At 36.4% G+C, this 21024-nt stretch overlaps 4 protein-coding genes across 10 annotated transcripts; all 4 read left to right on the forward strand.

Annotated features, from left to right (window-relative positions):
* The first annotated feature begins 1708 nt into the window (after window positions 1–1708).
* LOC108998728 (transcription factor bHLH130-like) lies at window positions 1709–5070 on the forward strand. Of its 2 annotated transcripts, XM_018975406.2 has the most exons (8): window positions 1709–1810; window positions 1997–2109; window positions 2219–2998; window positions 3412–3752; window positions 3833–4006; window positions 4188–4253; window positions 4330–4398; window positions 4518–5070. In XM_018975406.2, exons 3-8 carry the CDS (start codon window positions 2458–2460, stop codon window positions 4569–4571), a joined length of 1245 nt encoding a protein of 414 aa, XP_018830951.1. In that variant the 5' UTR covers window positions 1709–1810; window positions 1997–2109; window positions 2219–2457; the 3' UTR covers window positions 4572–5070. The 2 variants fall into 2 exon arrangements, with proteins under 2 accessions (XP_018830951.1, XP_018830949.1); XM_018975404.2 differs by lacking the exon at window positions 1709–1810 and having other exon boundaries at window positions 1817–2109.
* Window positions 5071–7009: 1939 nt separating this feature from the next.
* LOC108998747 (putative disease resistance RPP13-like protein 1) lies at window positions 7010–12027 on the forward strand. The gene is made up of 4 exons (XM_018975444.2): window positions 7010–10827; window positions 11059–11143; window positions 11242–11349; window positions 11435–12027. The coding sequence occupies exon 1, from the start codon at window positions 7146–7148 to the stop codon at window positions 8931–8933; it is 1788 nt and encodes a 595-aa protein (XP_018830989.2). The 5' UTR covers window positions 7010–7145; the 3' UTR covers window positions 8934–10827; window positions 11059–11143; window positions 11242–11349; window positions 11435–12027.
* LOC118343664 (putative disease resistance protein At3g14460) lies at window positions 9108–10772 on the forward strand. The gene has a single exon (XM_035685624.1). It carries the CDS (start codon window positions 9108–9110, stop codon window positions 10770–10772), a length of 1665 nt encoding a protein of 554 aa, XP_035541517.1.
* Window positions 12028–12185: 158 nt separating the features above from the next.
* LOC108998732 lies at window positions 12186–19412 on the forward strand. Of its 6 annotated transcripts, none has more exons than XR_004798332.1 (6): window positions 12188–12946; window positions 17100–17383; window positions 17907–18134; window positions 18226–18726; window positions 18845–18931; window positions 19097–19412. XR_004798332.1 is itself a non-coding variant. In XM_018975420.2 (5 exons), the coding sequence occupies exons 1-5, from the start codon at window positions 12505–12507 to the stop codon at window positions 19144–19146; spliced, it is 1470 nt and encodes a 489-aa protein (XP_018830965.1). In that variant the 5' UTR covers window positions 12186–12504; the 3' UTR covers window positions 19147–19412. The 6 variants fall into 6 exon arrangements, 3 of the variants coding, with proteins under 3 accessions (XP_018830965.1, XP_018830967.1, XP_018830966.1); XR_004798330.1 differs by having other exon boundaries at window positions 19132–19412; XR_004798331.1 differs by having other exon boundaries at window positions 19141–19412.
* Window positions 19413–21024: the final 1612 nt, after the last annotated feature.

Here is a 21024-nt window from a genome sequence, read left to right on the forward strand (position 1 = left end):
ATTAATATTGACAACAATAATTCTTTTAAGAACATAAATAATCTTGACTTATGATTTATATAAAAATTTCTTTGGGGGGAAGTTATGGGTTTTTTTTTTCTTTTCTGAAATGAAGATGATATATTATATAATTTAGATATTTATGATAATAATAATAAGACAAATTAGCCCTTAAAATTATATTTTTTAACAAAAAATGATGGTTTTTGTATTTTAGTAGAAGAGTGTCTATCTGTATCCTTTACCAAAACAATATAATAATCAAAGAGTGATAAAACGGGCTCCCTTTTTTTTGTCCGATTTGGTTTTTTAATTTTATTTTAGTTTTCTTTTACTTAGTAATTAAGAAAATATTTTTTAATAATATTTTGAATTTTTTAATTTTTTTAAAAATATTAAAAAATATTAAAAAAATAATGTAAAAATATTTTCTTCATCATTAAGTAAAAAAAAAGGTAAAAAAAAATTAAAAAAACCCAATCGGTAGCATTTTCTTAACAAAAAATCTACTCAACCTCCTATTATTCATACAACTTCCACACTCTACATTATTTTTAATTTTTATTATTTTTTTCTTTTATTAAATATTTATTATATAAATAATGAATAAAAAATTTAAAATAATTTAAAAAGAATAAACTCAAAAAAAAATTTTAAAAAAATATTAAAAATTTAAAAAATTTAAAAAAGTGTGGAGTGTGGAGTGTGGAGTGTGGTGGAGGTTGTGTAGCAAAGCTCTTTTCTTAATCCAAAACGCCTGTAAACCTCCATAGGTCCCCCACTAGGGTAGCAAAAGAAATTATTTTTTGTTTTTTTTTGTTTTTTTTGTTTTTTTTACCTCGTTAAATTAAATTCCAAGCATATGTAGAGCAAAATAAATAAATAAATAGATAAATAAATAATTCACTCCAATGTTTTCAATCGAATAAAAAATAATACTTTTGTCTCCTATCTATCTCCAAGACTGATGGAGTTTATTTATTTATCTATTTTTTTCCCTTGGGTTGGTGGCAAGGCAGGCACTGTGTTGAAAGTCCAGTTTGTCCCCACGAAATACTTTTTGTGTGGTTTATTTGATTTTGCTTAAAGCCAAAGGTGTTCATAAAAAAACGCACTTGTAGAATGGCCGTGAAGGGCACTCCTGTCTCTCAAGTTTTATAATCCAACAGATTTACTTATCTCTGAAATAATATTATCACCAATTTGTTATCACTATTATTTATTAATATATAAATATAAATAATCAAATTAAAAGTTAATTGATCTTCATCTCCCCTTAATTGAAATAAGTGATGATTTTATATAATTTTAGAATAAATATCTGATTTCAAACATTGATCCTATACAATAAATTGAGATAAGATAATTTTATATAAAATATAATAAATAATTTAATTTTTTAAATTTTTAAATAATAATAATATTACAAAATAATATTTTATTTAATTTATTTAAAATCATCTGATTTTACTATCTAAACAAGTCCCGGCCAAAGAGGAGCCTCGGACCGTCGGTTTCGGATGGGTGTCGGCCGGCAACGTCGGTATCTAAAAGACATTGCGGAATGTGGTTGCCCCATTTATCAAAACGTAGCATTACTTTCTAAAAGTAGGATTAATTTATGTTGACACCCAACCCCATTCACATGTTGCTGACGTGTAAATAATCTAGCCATTCTCTCTCTCTACCTATAGCTAGTAAGAAAATAATGTTCAACTACGAAGGACATTATTGTCAAACCAAAACAAACATAGCAAATCTGGGATTTCTGTCCTCTGTTCACTTCTCATTGGCCCAACTCACGGAAGAGGTAAGAAAATGTTTTTTTGTGTGGTTTTCACTCTCTCTCTGCTCACTCACAGGCATCACCACCGCCACCACGTCCACTGCCAGCAGCACTTCATCACTTCTGTACAGAGAGATTTTAGAGAGGGAGGAGAGAGATTTTGCCTTTTCTTCTTGGCCTTTGTTCCAATCTGATATTTTCTTTTTGCAGTGATTGCTGCTTTTATTGTTAACGTTATTGTCTTCAGCTGAGTGGTTCAGATTTACAAATGGAAAACTGGGTTGTCATCAGATTTAATGGCGGTTGGTGTTCATGAGGAAAAAGTTAGTTACTTTATTATCCTGTTTCCTCTATTTCTAAAGGCTACTTTAATACCAGTGTGTTCTCAGTCCGAGCAGATTATATTAATTTTGGTTTAATATTTGTTGTTAGATCCACCCGAATTAGCAACAAGAAAGCTTGATGGGAAGTACTTTTTGTTAGGAACAAAACGGATCCAAACTTTATTCTTGTTGGTGGTTTATGGGAGTATTTCTGGTTTCCTAAGCTTTTTGTTTGATTTCATCAGAAGGGTCATCGAGAAATCTTCAAAAACTAGACTATTTTTTTTTTCGTTAGCTTCAGCTTCGAGCTTTTATGGAAGAAAATTGAAGAAAAACTGAGAGAAGCAGATGGAGTCAGATCTTCAACGACAACACCATAATTTTGATAACCGTCAAAACCAACATCACCAAAACCAGATGAACTCCGGCTTGACGAGGTACCGTTCGGCCCCAAGCTCGTATTTCTCAAGCATCATTGACAGGGAATTTTGCGAACAATTCTTCAACCGGCCTTCGAGCCCCGAAACAGAGCGAATTTTCGCTCGTTTCATGACCAGTGGTGGTACAGATGACGATGCATTAGAAGTGGAGGCAAAAGAGGTAAATAGGCAGCAGTTGCCACAGTTTATGGCACCAGTGAACACCGAAGCAGCAGGGGTTCTTCAGCAGCAGAACAATTATGTTTCTGCTTCTCATGATTTTTACCAAAGCCCATCACGGCAGCCTTTACCGAATCAAGGCTTGAATTCAAGTGTGGATGCTGGGTCTTATCCCATGGGGATGGATCGAATTTTGCCTCAGATGAAGACGGGTGTTGGTAATAATTCAAGTCTTGTCCGGCATAGTAGCTTACCGGTCGGATCGTTCTCCCACATCAATGTTGAAAACAGTACGTATCTGTTGTATATTCCTATTTTTTGTTCGGTTCTTGGCAGATATGAGAGGACATAAAAGAAAATACTTGCAGCAAGTCATTACTAGCTTTTCTTTTCTTGTCTTTTTGATTTTTATGGACTTATATTTTGCTTTGCATAGCTTGAAAAGATTTTGAACAGTTTTTTTAGTGACATGTTTAGTTTTGTAAACGTTTCTGGTTTAGTTATTGCTTTTGGGTAAAAAAATGGGAAAAATGGCAGTTAAGCTGTCTTGGGAAAAATAACTTATTGGATAATAGATCAAGTTGCTTAAGCTTGATTTCTGATCCAAAAGTGTTCTTGGTTTTGCTGATGTAAAACTTTTCTGCATAGGTTCCGGGTGGTTACAATTTCAGAAAGGTACTAAACAATTATTGGCAATTGGCAGGCTTTGCTGCAATGAGAGGGACGGGAAATTTTGGAACAGCTAGGAGCACTAATGAAGACGCATCTTTTTCTTCTGCTAGCCGGTTGAAGAATTACTCATCAGGGCCACCTTCTTCAGCTGGGAAAATGAGTCCAATTGCCGAAATTGATGACAAAAATATGGTGGCACACAATTCAGATGGTGGGAATTTTGGTGAAGGTCGTGGGGACGACTATGTCACAGGTTTCCCAATTGTTTCTTGGGATGACTCTGCCATGATGTCTGATAACATCACTGGCCTAAAAAGAGTTAGAGATGATGATGCAAAGACATTTTCAAACCTGAAAGTGTCCGAAACTCAGGTAGTGTATATACATATCTGATCCATTGTTTTTCCATCTTTAATATTCCTAATTAATTGAAGTTTTTGGTGGTTGATCAGAATATGGAGTCTGGAAATCGTCCTCCTACCGGTTTGGCTCATCACTTGAGCTTGCCAAAAACTGCAGCAGAGATGGCTGCCCTTGAAAAGTTCTTGCAGTTCCAAGATTCTGTTCCTTGTAAAATTCGAGCTAAGCGTGGCTTTGCCACTCACCCACGAAGCATTGCCGAGAGGGTAATGTTTTAGTCCCCATCAGATTCATGTTTTTATTTCAGTATATATGGTTCAATCCCTGTACTTTTATTTGGTTAACAAAATGGAACTGCTTGGTCATTTCATTTGAAAAAAGGGATGATTTAGACAAATACATGATGCTAAAACTTCTTTACATCTTCATTTTCTTGTCAAATTTCAGGTGAGAAGAACCCGAATCAGCGAACGGATGAGGAAGCTACAAGATCTTGTCCCTAACATGGACAAGGTACAAACTTGTCTTGAATTTCTTCCTTGAAGATTGCCTTAGAGGGGGACTCATGTATTTCACTTTTTCTTTGCAGCAAACAAACACAGCAGACATGTTAGAATTAGCTGTCGAGTACATTAAAGACCTTCAAAAACAAGTGCAGGTATATTCCAACAAAGATTCTTGAATGAGTATCACCCAATCTTCAAAAAAAAAAACCCATATATTTAATCTTATATTGTAAATTTAACCTTCTCATTCATTCCTGTGTTATTATGTCAGACACTTTCTGATAACCGCGCAAGGTGTACGTGTTCAAACAAGCAGCAGCCATAGTGCAAGAAGCCATAAGAACAGATAGAAACAAAGCGAGCTTCGATCTCTTTTGTACTGAAAGAGAATAAAATAGTGAGCCATGAATTGTGTGGGTGTACAGAAGAAAAAGGGTGCTCGTAGTCTTGAACTGTAAGATCTATACCCAATGATGCCACTAATGGAAGAAAAGCTGTACAGTGCATGATCTTCTAATTGCATATGCAAATGTATTTGTTAGTTGTGGAGCTCAGCCGAAACAATGAATTTTATCCTCTAGAGAGAGAGAGAGAGATTATGGTTTTAACTACACTGCCCGCTTCCCCCCATCTTCAAAGTAAAGAGAAATGCCATCGATGGCTGTTGAAAGAAATGGTACGGATAACACGTGGATGTGGGCGTTAACATGTGTGTTTTTTTGTTTTTTCTCTTTTTATTGTTTCTTTGGACATATTTGACAAAGAAGAATGAGTGAAGCAGATTAACTCTTTTCATGTCAATAAAGGGTGTTTTTTTTTCTCAAGTCTTGGTTTTTAGTGCAATATGTAGTTTCCCCTTTTTGGACATGGACATGATACCATGTGCTACTCCATATGCTTTTCTATTCCAGGGTTGGTTTTGTTTTACGTGTGTAGTTCGATGCATGCAGGTCTATATGCTGTGACTAACACCAGACATTATTCCTAACTAGCTTTTCATTGTCTTTTCCTTTTTGGTAATGGAGAACGGGGATGGCTTGTATGTCCAAATTGGTACCTGCCCATAATTAGTTGCCTAAAAGAACTACTCTGTGATCTATCTAACAAGGCCATTAATGCACTCTCCTTTTCTTTCCCTTGCCTTACAGGCCTTTTAAGTTAGTGGCCTCAAAGAACTACTACATCCCACATCCCCCCCATTAATTCATGGTCCATTTCAACTTGCCTAACAGAGTAACAAGCTTTTATCTTTTACACATATCTATTCTGAATTAGCTTTGGTAAGTTTAAAATGGAGAAATATAACCAAAAAGACAAAGAAGAGCTTAGAAATTGAGCTGCATACTGTCAATAACCGATGGGGTGGGCATATTGCATGTTTTCTGTCATCTAGCCAATCCAGTCATCACAATCTTGCTAAGTGCATCCTTTTAAATTTCTTTATTCGAAAGATGGATTCCATTGCCCTATATTATTTTCGAAAAACGGGTTCTTTACGTTTTATCTGAAATAAATAGCATCCATTTAGTTAAAAATATAGTGGGGACCTTCAAAGCTACGTGAAGCTTCTCTGACAGTAGACCTGTGTCCTTGGATGAGCCCAATGAAAATGACATTGCCAGAGAGAATACACTCCGATCTACATTTTTCATGTTGCTTTACAACTTCGGAAATTGTCCATCTCCAACGCTCCAAATTAATGTCTACACGTACGTCTCGTGCATCTCTGGATTTTCGACTGTTTGTTTGATCTCTCTATTTTCCGACTGCATGTTTTAATCTCTCATTGTACTCCTCAAAGTCACATCCTTTGGTTTCCCAACGTCCCGTTACATTATTATTGCTTGGCCGAGAACGACGAGGAAAATGAGTTTTTTCCTACAATTTTCCTGTTACGATGGACGACAGACAGTGCGCTTCTTCTCTCGTTTTCATGGTCCTTCGAGATCTTAAAAAAAAGTGAGAAATTCCCTTTTATTTCTCTCAAGTGAATAAAAATATGGGCCGAATGCCGAATTGATTATATTCGGCCCATCAAACAATCATGGCCCTTTATCAGGAACATGATTGGGCTGAGTATGCCTTCATCTGGGCCGAAAGAAAGTTTGTATTTTATATAAAGTCTAAACAATCATGGCCCATGTTGTTAGGGCTGTAGCTCTGTTCTATTCCGAACAATGTTCTGTTTGTTTTAACTTTTATGGCAAAAACCAAAATGGAACATAAATTCATAAACCCCCAAAAGTTGTCTGCTTGTTCTGCCGTTTCCATGCACCTATTAATGAATAAATAATTGCTCAAGTTTTGTTTTTAACCTTCGATTGTAGAAATTAGAGAAATGGTTTAGGGATATTGGAAGAAGCTGTTTGTGTTAACTTCAAAGTCACTTATAAGGATTATCGAATTTTATATTCTTACAATAAGAGTAATTTAACATAAATATCTAAATTATGAGAGCCTTGACCCCACAAATATCTCATCATATATGCTGTGTCAGACATTGCAGAAACATCATTAATTGTTTCATAAAAAAAAGAAAAAAAAAAAAAAAAAGTAATGGTGGTAGACAGGCCTGACCCCACACCACAGGAAGTCAAGTAATCAAACAATAAAGCCTCTACTTCCTTTGTTGTTTGATTCCTTTGTTCAGTCAAATGGTAAGGGTCCACAAAGAAATGAGATGATCTCCACCGACACAACGCCTCTCATTCCAAGTAATATCTTTAGCCGAGTAGGTCCATCACTTCCCTCTTTGCGCTTTCCTGCATCACCAATATTGACCAGTAGTTTAGCACACCGTATAAGCAGAGAAGAGACCATACCATCTAACTTTGCTCCTCTTGGCGATCTCTTCCTTCTTTCATTTCTTTTTATTTTTTCTATTTCAAACCCAGAAAACATGGCGGAGGTTGCAGGCCTACTTCTCTCCCCCTTCCTCCAAGTATTCTTTGAAAGAGTTGCTTCCCGCGAGTTCGTTGACTTCTTTCGAATCCGAAAACTTGACGGAAGACTCTTGAAGAGGCTGGAGATAGCATTGCTGTCTGCGAATGCGGTGCTCGAAGATGCAGAAGAATTGCAATTTACAATGCCTATGGTGAAACAGTGGCTTGATGAGCTGAAAGATGCCGTCTATGATGCTGAAGATATCCTGGACGAGATTCATACCCAAGTCTTGCGATACAAGTTGGATGGTGAATTTCAAACTATTTCAACTAAGGTACGAAAAACCATCTCTACTTCTCTTAATCCTTTTGTCAGAGAGATAGAACCAAAGATAAAAGACGTACTTGAGACATTGGATGATCTAGTAAAACAGAAGGATGTTATAGGTTTAAAAGAAGGCGTTGGAGGGAAATCATCCAGAAGATCATCCACTACTTCTCTGGTTAAAGAATCTGGTATTTTTGGTAGGACTGATGATAAGGAGGCAATAATTAATTTGTTGCTGTCAGATAATGTAAGTGGCATTGAGTTGTGTGTGATTGCTATTGTTGGCATGGGGGGACTTGGTAAGACAACTCTTGCTCAACTTGTATACAACGACGACAGAATGGAGGAGCATTTCGATATCAAAACATGGATTTGTGTTTCAGATGATTTTGATGTGTTGAAGATGACGAAAACAATTTTAGAGAAGCTTGGATTGTCAACTAACAGTGATAGTCAGAGTCTAGATTGGCTTCAAGTTACACTACAGCAGAATCTGACTGGAAAGAGATTTCTTATTGTTTTAGATAATGTTTGGAATAAGAATTATTCAGAATGGGAGGCCTTAAGTAACCCTTTTAAATTCGGGGCAGAAGGGAGTAGGGTGATTGTAACCACACGGGAGCAACGTGCTGCATCAATCATGCACTCTACTACAATTTACAATCTAAAGAAATTACAAGGAGAAGATTGTTGGACATTATTTTCAAAACATGCGTTTCATTCTGGGAACTCTGATGCTCATCCGGAGTTGGAAGTAATTGGTAGACAGATAGTGAAAAGGTGTGACGGCCTACCCTTAGCAGTCAAGACAATTGGAGCTCTCTTGTGGTCTAAACTAGACGTTAGCGAGTGGAATAAGATACTGAGGAGCGAAATATGGGACTTGTCGTGTGATGTTATTCCTGCTCTAAGATTAAGCTACAAGTATTTGCCCTTACATCTTAAGCGTTGCTTTGCTTACTGCTCAATATTTCCAAAAGATTATGATTTTGGAAAAGAACATTTAATCTTATTGTGGATGGCGGAAGGTTTGTTGCCACAAGTGAAAGACAAAACAATGGAACAAATTGGTGATGATTACTTCGTTGAGCTTGTATCAAGATCATTGTTCCAACAATCAAGTATACGATATGAGGAAATGAGGTTCGGAATGCATGATCTTGTCAACGACTTAGCAAGATTTGTGTCAGGACAATTTACCTTCAGACTAGAGGGTGAAAATTCTCTTGAAATTGTCAATAAGACACGCCATGTTTCATTTTTCAATATAAGTGTAGATACTACTAAGAATTTTGGGGCGCTTTATGAGGCTAAGGGGTTGCGTACTTTCCTACCAATATATTTTGGCGATGAAATCTCAGTTAAAGAATATGTGGATTTGCTACCAATTCTAAGATGCTTGCGAGTTTTCGTGTCATGTTATTGTCAGAATTTGATCGAGCTGCCAGATTCAATTGGCAAAATCAAACATCTATGATATTTGGATCTCTCTGGAACTCCAATTAGAAAGATACCTGATTCCATATGTAAGTTGTGCAATTTGCAGACCTTGAAATTACGGTGTTGTGTGAATCTTACTGCATTGCCAAGAGATACTTATAAACTCATCAATTTACGCCATCTTAATTTTATTTCTACTCCCATAAAGGAGATGCCAGTACGATTGGGTAATTTGCGTCATCTTCAGACTTTGACTAAATTTATTGTCGGTAAACAAAGTAGAGCGGGCATAGAAGAGTTGGGGAATCTTGCAAATCTTGGGGGAAAGCTCTGTATTTCGAGTCTCCAAAATGTTGTATCTCCTATACATGCTTTGGCTGCCAGCTTGAATGATAAAAAGCACCTGGAGGAATTGAATTTGGAATGGAATGACGAAAATAATACTTCAGAAAGTCAAAGGGCTGTATTGGACAATCTCAAACCCCATGCAAACTTGAAAAGTCTCTCTATCATCGGCTATGGTGGTAAAAAAATTTCAGACTGGATTGGGCATCATTCAATTTCTAATATAGCATCTCTCTATCTATTTAAGTGCAAGTATTGCTCTGTCTTACCACCACTTGGACTTCTACCTTCTCTGCAGTCCCTTTCTATTGTTCAGTTTGATGGAATCGATGAAGTTGGCAGAGAATTTTATGGCAATTGTTCGTCTTCAAAGAAACCATTTGGAGCCTTGAAAGTTTTGAAGTTTAGAGACATGCCGAAGTTGGAGAAATGGTTTGCTTTTGGTGCTGAAAATGAAGGTGGAGCTTTTACTTATCTTGAAGAGCTTCAGATAGTTAACTGCCCCAAGTTTACAGGAGAGTTGCCCATCCATCCTTCTTCTTTATCTAGACTTGTGATAGTAGAATGCCCGTTGTTGGTGACTTCACTTCCAAGTGCTGCTACTCTACGTCAACTCGAGATTGGAGGATTTGATGCGCTAGAGTCCATACCGGAGAGATTGATGGACTTCAACAATAGTTGTCTTGAGGAGTTAAAAATTAGTGGTTGCCACTCCCTTACATCTCTGTCCAGTGCTGGTCTACCTTCTACATTAAAACGCCTTGAGATCAAAGATTTTAGCAAGTTAGAGCTTCCAATGCACTGGAACTATTCATCCGTTGAGAGATTGCAGTTAGAAAATAGTTGTGATTCTTTAGAGTCAATTTCATTAAACTTATTCCCAAATCTGAAATACATCTTCATAAGGGGATGTAGGAATCTGGAGCCTATTAATGTTTCGCAACAACTTGAACTTGATTTAGTGGCCTTGTCATCAATAGAAATAAGTAATTGCCCCAATTTCGTTTCATTTCCGAATGGAGGATTGCGTGCCCCAAAACTTCAACACTTTCATGTCTTCAATTGTCAAAGTCTGACGTCACTACCAGACAAGATGCACATACTCCTTCCGTCTCTTAGGAGATTGCGTTTAGTGAATTGTCCAGAAGTTGAGTCATTCCCTGAAGGAGGCTTGCCTTCCAAACTAACTTTTATTGGCATCATAAACTGTGACAAACTCTTCGACAATAGAAGGGATTGGGGATTGCAAAATCGACCCTCCATTCGAGATATTTCTATCAAAGGCAATTGTAAAGATGTGGATTCCTTTCCGGAGGCGGGGTTACTTCCCACTAGTTTGTTATGTATTTCCATCGGAGATTTTCCAAATATGGTATCTTTGGACTATAAGGCACTTCGACACCTCACCTCTCTGGCTGAATTGTCAATATGTTCCTGCCCCAAGTTGAAGTTTATGCAAGAAGAAGGGTTGCCTGCCTCCATTTCCACTCTACGGATCAGCAAATGTGCTTTGACCAAACTACAAGTCTAGCAGGAGTCCCCAATTTCAGTTTTATGATCTACAACACAGATGGACGACGGCAATGGTATGTGCAGCTTTAACTACATTATCTCTTAATTCCCAACCAGCTAATTCCTCCATATGATTTACCATTCCTTTTTAAGGTTTGCTTTAAAACTATCTTGAGTGAAACAGAATGCTTTGTCGATTGCTCCTTCTCCTTCGAATTGATTATTTCAGAAACAATTATTGAAATTTGTTGAGTCTCTCTCATGCCATTGCTAGATACTGATGTGAAGTTTGTGTAAAGTTGCAGGTTTGTTCCGGTGATGCGTGTTTCTACAGATTTCCTTTTGGATGTTCGTCCTTAATTCCGTACGGGACTTTTTTTTTTTAACATGGTCAGTTTCCTTTCTCAATAACTGGCGTCATGCGCTTCGAATCAAACTGTTTATCCCTGTGAAAATTTCAGTTTTTGAAGTCCAAATTTACAATCCAGATGCAGTCTTCCGGGCAAGGACTTGGCACTATAAATTCCCTAGAATGTGAGCTTTTTGGGAACCAGGAGGCAGGTGAAGCTAAACTATTTCGTTGTATGTTTATAAATGTATGAAGAAATAACTCTGGTTATGTTGTTATTTATTTGCTTTAACTTATTTAATTAAGTAATTATTTTCTTTTTGTGTTGGTAGAAATTTTAGGGATGAGCTGTGGGACTTCCATGTCAAGTTTTGCCATATCGAGAGAATGGGGAAGAAGTATTGAAGTGCCAATCCAAATTTCCATTCAGTATGTTTCTCTTGAAAGCTGCCTTGCTGTAAAGGCAATCAGTAGTGGCTGCCTAAGATCTGCGGATGTGATGGTTGATGTTGATGATATATGTTGTCAAGCTTCCTACTCTCCACAAAGCACTTTACAATTTCAAGCGACTGAGCTTTTTGGCTAACTCCAGCCATAGAATTTTGAGGAAATGCAAGGCAAAGTTGATGATTCTTTTCTATATTTTATTGAAACAGTTTAAAATTGTGTTTCTACAATGGTTTCCCAAAATTTTAGCATCTCTGTAATCTGTGAGTAGGAGAGACTAGATTTCTATCACTCTTGCAGCCAATCAAAGGGTGAAATTGTCAAATTGAGACCAGGGAAACGTTTAATTCCATGTATATAAGCATTAGAGACTTGATTCTACGTAGGATGTCACATGGAACTTGGCACTTTGATGACCACAAACAAAGAGAAAAAAAAAAAAAAGTGTAGCGAAAAGAATGATTTTATTTTGGGACCAGTACGTTGGTAAAAAGATTGAATCTTTGAATACATAGTGTTAAACTGTTTTTTTTTTTTTTTTTTTTTTAACTTTCAGACGCGGAGATAATCACTTTGGAGCCAATAGCCAATCTGCACGTTCCGAGCGTGATGTGGAAACAACTAAAATACCAGTTAACGATTTTGCTGAGCTTCATTCCCAAAAAAAAAAAAAAAAAGGTCTCTTTGTCTGGTTGCTACCAAAGTCAAGGTCAAGTACCACGTTTTAAGAATCACATCGTACATTATTTTCTAAAGCAAGTGCTAACCTTAAGATAACAATGATGCTTTGTTGACTATTATGTTCGATATTTTTGTGTATTTAGAAGGAAATATCATCTTCTTCTACCTTAATTACATAACTTGTTCAATTTTGCTCCCTCTTTTCGAGTCTTTTCTCTGTAAATGAGTTTGATTTCGATCTGAGTTTTAAAGTGAAAGTGGGCCGTAGAGCTTAATGCCTATGGAACGAGTCCAGCCCATATCAGACCCAAGATCCTCCTCAACGGTCCTCTCCATCGAGTGCCTCAAAGGCAGCTCCAAAGCCGACGAGTGGACCGGCGATTTCCTCCAAACCGGCGACATAGTCGAGGAGCTCCGCATCGGCAACCCCGGCTCCCGCCGAGCCGGCAGCTCCGGTTCGACTCTCATATTCACGGCGCCGTTCAAGAACGGCAGGAGCGGTGTCCAGAAGGTTCTCCACGACGCGTTCAAGAAGAAGGAGACCTCGATTCTCGCCCGGGTTCGCAGGGGAGCGGATGAGCTCGCCGAGTTGCAGGCTTGCATCGTGCCCAATGAATCGGCGGGGAAGAAACAGTACATGCTCAGGTCGATCGCTGATCCGAATTACACCGTTGGGTTCATGGATCGAACGGAATCTGATTGCCTCGAGCTTCAAGGTGCGCCATGTTTGACTTTTCAATTCTCTGCGTTCCTCGCACAAGAGTACTGCTTTCATAGTTTCAATGTTTATGCGGGGAATTTCTATTTTAATTTCAACTAATAATTATCATTATTAATTAAATACTTCAAATTTTGATAGTTCAACGTATATCATCACCACTGAAGAATCTAATTTGATTAATAAATTTAAGTATCTAATTACAAACATGGCTTAGAAATTAAGAAATTCGTAGTGAAATAATGTAGGAAACGTAAAACTGCTGATGTATAGGAATTAGTAGCATCTTTTTTTGTGGTTGGATTAATGACGAAATTCCAAAATTTAAGCAAGACTTTATGAAATGCCGAAATTGTCATTAGCCCCACCAACTCCACTTTGTCCAATTCACATTAGCCTCACTTTATGTCGGCGGCACTTGTTTCATTTCATTCACTATATTTTTATAAATGAATTTATACAAATATATAATATATTTATATATATATATATATATAATTTAGACTTGCATGTTATATTTTTATAGGAAAAAATTATTTATTACTATTTTTTTGCTGAATGGAAATAATTATTTATTAAAAAGCACAACAGCGTAACTCATTTACACAGAAAATATACAAAATAGAGAGTATTGGCCATGTTGGCCTGTCAGTTTTATTCTTCATAAATGACACCTATTCTCCAATATTTGTATCCCATGATACTTGAGTGTGTGTGTGTAATGAACATTTGGTGATTATTTTATTTTTTGCAATTGCTTTTGACCAGTCATGGAAAACTGAATTGGATTTGGCCCACTCGGCATGCCAATGACTTGAGCACATTTCAAAATTCGGATTATCGTCTTGTCTGAAAGCAAAGATCTTTATCGCCCAAACGTGCCTGATTCTCATGACAAACTTTTTTTTGGTTTAATTCAAAAAATTGACCTTAATGATGGCTTTGCTGTTTGAGTGTTTTCATACTTTTTATAGTTGACCTACTTTCATTTATCACGCTTCAACCGTTGAAGATCAGGGTTTACCTTTCACACAATCAATTGAGTCTGATTGTCGGATTCCTATTCCTGCGTTTATACTCTAGGTGGGGTTTTGCTATTTTGGGTTTAATTTTGCTTCCATTCATTCTTTGTATTGCCAACAAATTGATTGGTGTTGGAGTTATGATAAGCTCAAGATATTACTTAAGACAACATGTACATGGATTGAATACGTTTATAAACCTTTCAGCCATTCGTAGAATTATATTTCCGTAGTTTGATGCAAGAGTTGCTTTCTTTGCAGCTTTTAGTTCTATCCTTGTGTAGGATGGTCCTTTATTGTTTTTCAACTGTCTAGTCATTGCCACAAATCACTTATGATAAGAGGGTGATCTTGTGGTTTTGTAATAGTGGTTTCAATTTAGTTTCATATGTAAAATTATGGCTCTGATTCAATCTTGACAATTGACATGGTTTCAAAGTTACCCTTTGGGTGGTTTATAAGCATAATGCAACTTATATTTATCCAACCAAAAGGAAAGATTGGAAAAAATGGTTTGGCCTTTTGGAGCTAAGACGTATATATAATGACCCTGCCAAAAAACAAAAAGAAAAAAGGTATAGAAAATGTAAACGGGTAAATGCACATCCACCCAAAGTGGGTGCAAGTTGTTCATTTCCATGGGACGCCCAAACTTTACCCAACAATCTTGCTAGTTCTTATGGTTTGTGCCTAGGGGTGAAAGTTGGTCGGTCTAGATCGGAGAAACCGACCAGACTAGACCGACCTTGGACCAAGATCGGTCGGTCTTGGTCCCTGAAATAGAGGACCGTGACTTTTCAGTTCAGTTCAGGTCCAAGGGTTTCCCACTCTGGACTGACCGAATTTAAAAAAATATATATATTTTATATATATTATTTATATAATAATTGTATAATTAATTATATAATTTACATACAACCTATCACCATTAAAAATATAAAATTTTGAATATGTTATTAACAAATTAATATTCTATCAATTAACTAATGTATAATATCAATTAAATAATTATATATGGGTTAGGAATTTTCTTATATACATCTAATGTACTTGGTTACTCCTATTGATATATATATAATACTTTTACTTATCAAAAGAAAATATATAGTAATTATATTAGTTAAGAATGTAATTTTTATCTAATTTATTATCATTGACCATATAAAATAATTTTTTATTGAGTTAGTTACATAATCCACATTAATAATTCATTTAATTTTAATTTTGTATTTTAAATAAAAATTTTTTATTAATTTATTTAAAAAAAAATAAAAAAATAATTAGGCCGGACCGATAGCTACCGGTCTAGTCTGGTCCTTAGGGATGTTCAATCCGGTCCGGTCCGGTCCCTAGGGGTGTTCAGTCTAGTCCGGTCCAAGGAAAATGATGGACTGAAAATTTCGATGCATCAACCCCCCAGACCGGACCGGACCGATTTACACCCCTAGTTGTGCCTTGTTTCCATCCTAACCTTACACCTCAATTCGTGTCACTCACGGTGCGAGTCACAGAAAGCAACTCCTTGATGGCTTTACATCTGTTCCTGTAGAGCTTCCTGCACTTCTCAGCCCATCTTCTCTCACCTTTACCTGTGAATGAATAATATATGTATTTCGTATGTGATTGTAGATGTAAACTCAAAATGTTAGCAATAGGTATCTAGAGAAATTAGTTACAAGACCTCTCTTGATCCAGGAGCATTTTCCCAAACCCCGATCATATATTGTTAATATGCTGGCATTTTCGAGGTGTATGATGACATAACTGCAATCCAAAATATTCATCCCTGATAACAAACAAACTGCACAAAACTGCTTGCATCTCTTTGATGCTTTATGGCAAAGGTACGCACATGTGAGTCTAGGCATGGCATTCTTCAAGTCTAGATTTTGTAAGAGAGAAAGAAAACCCTTTCCTATCTCTCTCTCTCTCTCTCTCTGTGCATGCACATTAATAACAATCTTAGCAAGCATTCAATGAGCATAGTACCAGAGCCAATTTATGCTCTCTCTCAAGGGAATTTATTCTTGATCCCTAGAACTGTCTCTAATTTTTGGTTTTCTATGAGATATATGTTTGTAGTAATATCAAAGAAAATAAGATGTAGAGGACTGTAATATTATCTGCCGGAAATAAGGTTTATCAAGTCAAACTTTGCATATTTGTTTTATATTATCTGCTGGAAACCGACGGACCAGACCAACCCCAGACCAAGATCGATCAGTCTCGATCCCTGAAATAGAGGACTGAAACTTTTCGGTTCGGTCCCGGTCCAAGGGTGTCCCACGCCGGACCGACCGAATTTTAAAAAATATATATTTTTTTTATATTATTTATATAATAGTTGTATAATTAATTATGTAATTTTCATCTAACCTATCACCATTAAAAATATAAGATTTTAAATATGTTATTAGTCACAGAAAGCAACTCCTTGATGGCTTTACATCTGTTCCTGTAGAGCTTCCTGCACTTCTCAGCCCATCTTCTCTCACCTTTACCTGTGAATGAATAATATATGTATTTGGTATGTGATTGTAGATGTAAACTCAAAATGTTAGCAATAGGTATCTAGAGAAATTAGTTACAAGACCTCTCTTGATCCAGGAGCATTTTCCCAAACCCCAATCATATATTGTTAATATGCTGGCATTTTCGAGGTTTATGATGACATAACTGCAATCCAAAATATTCATCCCTGATAACAAACAAACTGCACAAAACTGCTTGCTACTCTTTGATGCTTTATGGCAAAGGTATGCACATGTGAGTCTAGACATGGCATTCTTCAAGTCTAGATTTAGTAAGAGAGAAAGAAAACCCTTTCCTCTCTCTCTCTCTCTCTCTCTCTCTGCATGCACATTAGTAACAATCTTAGCAAGCATTCAATGAGCATGTGGTGCTGCAGTCCCAGAGCCAATTTATGCTCTCTCTCAAGGGAATTTATTCTTGATCCCTAGAACTGTATCTAATTTTTGGTTTTCTATGAGATATATGTTTGTAGTAATATCAAAGAAAATAAGATGTAGAGGGCTGTAATATTATCTGCCAGAAATAAGGTTTATCAAGTAAAACTTTGCATATTTGTTTTGATCTGTTTTGAGATTCTTAATGAGCTCTAGCTTGCAGCTTCAAGGAGTGCCAGGATGGTAACTGCACTATCCAGCACTCGCCTTCAAGATGGATATGTTGCATATCCGTGGGAGAGGAGGATGCAGGAGTGCCTATCAGTTCCATTTTCAAGCTGCTTTCTTTCTGTACTTCTCCTTCCAAAAGCTTCAGATCAAGTTGCTTCTCGCTACAATGATTTGGAAGATACCCTTGCTAGGGCAAATGCATGGCTTAATGCGTCTCAGGCCTCTGGGGTTCCTATTGTCTTCATGAACATCCAGACTGAGTCTCTGCTTACCAAGGTAAACTGCCTAATGTCAACAAAGAGATATGATTGAAACTTTATGGTCCTTGTAGTGAGAGATATAAGCACTTTACACTAATTAGCTTGCATGTAATGATAAATGGCATGTCTTTTGTACCAAGTCTTTAGTTATGGAATGCCTTTATGTTTACCAGTGAACTACTTATAAAAAAAAAATGTTTACCAGTGAACTCTGAAGGATGAGTGATAGAACAAACTTGCCAAAATCTTATATCAAGTTTATAAGCAGCAATCAAGGGTGATGTCAAAACCAGTTCTGGAATAGATTAATAAAAATAAGTGATCTTTATTAATTAATGAAGTCCTGTCTTCAGATCCAAATATTTTGTAGGAGTCACAGCATGGTTAAGCATTATTCTTCCTCCTTCCTGGCCACCATTTGTTTACGCATATGCCTGATAGTTTTGGTTTACATGAATGTCTAAACATATAGATTTGGTTAACATAATTTTCTAATGTTGCGTCTCAAAGTGAGAGTATTACCCATATTCCTTTGACAGATTTCTGGAGAAACAGCTTCTTCCACAGTGAATGCCGGATCCTTATCTGATTTGTCTAATCTTGCAAATGTAAGTCTATATGGTTTTGAGGATTACCACGGGGTGGACATTGGTGTAGTTAAAGCAGTTCGTCTCTGGTATGCACCTCTTGGAGGAGAGCTTGCAATTGAGATCAAGTTAAAAGAAGGCGACACAAAGCTTGGGTTTGCCATTAGCCGCACAGAAGAGGTTTCCTAACTTGTTCTTCTGACCCATTTTATAGCCAATTAGATTTATGAAGCCTCTCGGCATTGACTCATTGTTTGTTTGTAATTGACAGGGATTTATCTTCATCTCATCGGTTATTGATGGTGATGAAAATGCTCCTTCAACCCGGTCAGGGCTGGCAAATTTGTACAAAGAAGCTACAAATGCATCTAGGCTGCTGCTGGTCTCACGAGTTGGCAATCAGAAGGTCCTTCCATGGATGGTTTCTTCCACAGGAGCAATTCGATGCTTTGACACTGTTTCAGTCAGCCAAAAGCTTTCATTGCACCGGCACGCCAAGGTTCCCATTCTCTTGCATGTTTTACTGTGGGACCGAGGATTGTCTATTCCAAGCGGGGGCAATAGATTTAGGGCTCCAACACCAGGTGCCCTGCCCTTACCACCTGAAGTTCAGTTAGCATCCCGTCCAAATGATAATCAAATACAGCCGTTGACACCTGAAGTTCCTACTGGGAGTCGAGAAGTTAGTGATGGAGCTGAGGTGAGGCTTGAGCGAGACACGGCTGGGGAGCTCTCCTTTAGATTCCACGATTTTTCACTTTCAAGTAATTGGGTATGAATTTTGTTCTTCATTCACGTTTCTCATTTCTTAAATTGTTGTAAATAGAGAAATCTCTAGATTAGGCATGTCATTTGATTGCTCTTTTAACTATCAACTCAATTTAGAACAGAATAGAAAGTAGAAGGAACTACCCGCAAGACAGAACTGCAAATTGAAAGCCTGCAAGTCATCGACTTCTTGTGTGGAATGTGTAAAAGTAAGAACAAATCTGTGATAGCAAGTGGCATAGTTTGTTTGTTTGAGTTTTTTTTTTTACTCTTTTCAATTGAATAATTGGTTGCTTCTAAATTGGACTCTCCCTACTTGTTTTTAATACTATCCCACACCCCCTCTCCCTACTTGAAAAAAAAATGGTTTGAAGTCTTGTGCCCCCCTTTTCTTTTGTACCCTGGCCAGTGGCTGCAGTCTTAAAAGCATGCAGATACTGAATTGTAGCCTCTTCACCCTGTGGAAGATTGGAACTTGTTTCTTACTGATGGGATTGGCACAGAGTTCATGAAGTTATGCGATTTAAGCTGCTGTCTTGCTGCTTGTTCTATTTGTAAGATTTCAAAACTGGAATGAATTGGCAGCTTGAAATGTTAGCTGCTCAGTTATGGTATTACTATACTATACTTATTTACAACGCTTGTACTTGATTTGTACATATTGGAATCGAGAATTTAAATTTAACATAACACAATAGATTTCAAATATTTAAAATGTCATTGATCATGATCATAAATTTATCTGCTTGAATTCCAACTCGAACTTCCAGTGGCATTATCCTTGTAGAAGCCGAAGTATTTGAAGTTTAAGCATGTTTGGACATTATGAGAATTCTCAAAATTCTTAAAATTATCATAACTTTTCATAATTTTTAAACATCACTCAAATATAAAATAATTTTTAATTTTTTTCTCTAATAATTACTTAATCATTATTTAAACACAAAAATTAGTACAATTTTTACAAGCTTAAAAAAAATTAATATTAAAAAATATATATTGAAACAATTTTTTCACTTTATAATAATTTTATTTAATTTTTTCTTTCTCATTCTTTAAAATCTAATAAAATATATTCACTCAAATCATGCTCTTTTATTGCTATAAGGTTGCAAGTGTCTGATGAGGACGGCATCTCTGAATGAGACCTTCCAATGTAATAGAGCATTCGCATTGGCCCATTGCCAAAGTCAAAATTTGACTAAAACTATACCGTTTGGCTAAACTCAAAGCTATTCAAGATTTGTGTTTATATTGGACTCTCTATTCTAAAGTTAAAATAATGATATAATATTATATATTTTAATAATAATTTTTTTTATATTTTACAAATACACTCCGATGTTAATTAATGTCCATATTTTGTAAAATTTATTTTAATAATGCTAAATATTAATTAATATAAATGGGAAGGGGTTGAGACCAATAGCAATGCACAACCTAGACATCGAGTTGCTTGTGTTCTAACTGACTCAAAGAGGAAATATTCTTTTCACTTTCTCTTACAAATATTTCACACACAAGCTTGGACAACAAATTTTACCCCAACTGCATTGTTCATTTTTAAATATTGAAAGGGGTTGAGACCGATAGAACAACGATAGAACAACGTATACTCAATCCCATAGAAAGGGACAAGACAAGACTAAAATCAAACCCAAAAACACAAACAATCAAACACCAAAAAAATCTTCAAGAGAAACCCTCCTCAATAGAAGATTTCCAGCCTACACACAAATTTCAAAACCAATTCAAATACATAGAAACAATATGCACAAGCACATACTTTCCAGCCTACACACGTATGCACAAGCACATAGAAACAATATGCACAAGCACATAGAAACAATATGCACAACCACATAAAAACAAGATTTCCAGCCTACACACGTATCCAAACCATACACCAACAATCCCATAATCTAAATACAAAACAATATCTGAAAGATAATCCAAACTGTCCAGCCATGAGAGCTCACAAACCAAATACAAAACAATATCTGAAATTAAATCCAAATTGTCCAACAATGCTCCCACAATCCAAATACAAAACAAGTTTGGAAATTAAATCCAAACCATACACCACCAACCCCACAAACCAAATACAAAACAAGGTCTGAAATTAAATCCAAACCATATCAGTATATCATCTATTTCCAACTGCCAAAGTTTGAAACATTTACCAAAAATCAATAAAAACAGATCTCATAGCTGATGCACAAACACACGTGTCTCCATAGCATGTGGCTAGACAACCACTAAAATCATTAATATTGTACATCTGTCCAAGAGTTACAAACAT

This window comes from Juglans regia, chromosome 14 (genome assembly GCF_001411555.2).
Source record: "Juglans regia cultivar Chandler chromosome 14, Walnut 2.0, whole genome shotgun sequence".
Taxonomy (NCBI): Eukaryota; Viridiplantae; Streptophyta; class Magnoliopsida; order Fagales; family Juglandaceae; genus Juglans; species Juglans regia.

What these genes read in the sequence shown, in the direction of transcription:
- LOC108998747 (XM_018975444.2), top strand. Translation starts at nt 7,146, where the DNA reads ATGGCGGAGGTTGCAGGCCTACTTCTCTCCCCCTTCCTCCAAGTATTC.
- LOC108998732 (XM_018975420.2), top strand. Translation starts at nt 12,505, where the DNA reads ATGCCTATGGAACGAGTCCAGCCCATATCAGACCCAAGATCCTCCTCA. An exon ending in TGATTGCCTCGAGCTTCAAG is followed by an intron (nt 12,947 to 17,099) that starts GTGCGCCATGTT and finishes TCTAGCTTGCAG; the next exon opens with CTTCAAGGAGTGCCAGGATG. An exon ending in CTGAGTCTCTGCTTACCAAG is followed by an intron (nt 17,384 to 17,906) that starts GTAAACTGCCTA and finishes TTCCTTTGACAG; the next exon opens with ATTTCTGGAGAAACAGCTTC.
- LOC108998728 (XM_018975406.2), top strand. Translation starts at nt 2,458, where the DNA reads ATGGAGTCAGATCTTCAACGACAACACCATAATTTTGATAACCGTCAA. An exon ending in TGAAAGTGTCCGAAACTCAG is followed by an intron (nt 3,753 to 3,832) that starts GTAGTGTATATA and finishes GTGGTTGATCAG; the next exon opens with AATATGGAGTCTGGAAATCG. An exon ending in ACCTTCAAAAACAAGTGCAG is followed by an intron (nt 4,399 to 4,517) that starts GTATATTCCAAC and finishes TTATTATGTCAG; the next exon opens with ACACTTTCTGATAACCGCGC.
- LOC118343664 (XM_035685624.1), top strand. Translation starts at nt 9,108, where the DNA reads ATGCCAGTACGATTGGGTAATTTGCGTCATCTTCAGACTTTGACTAAA.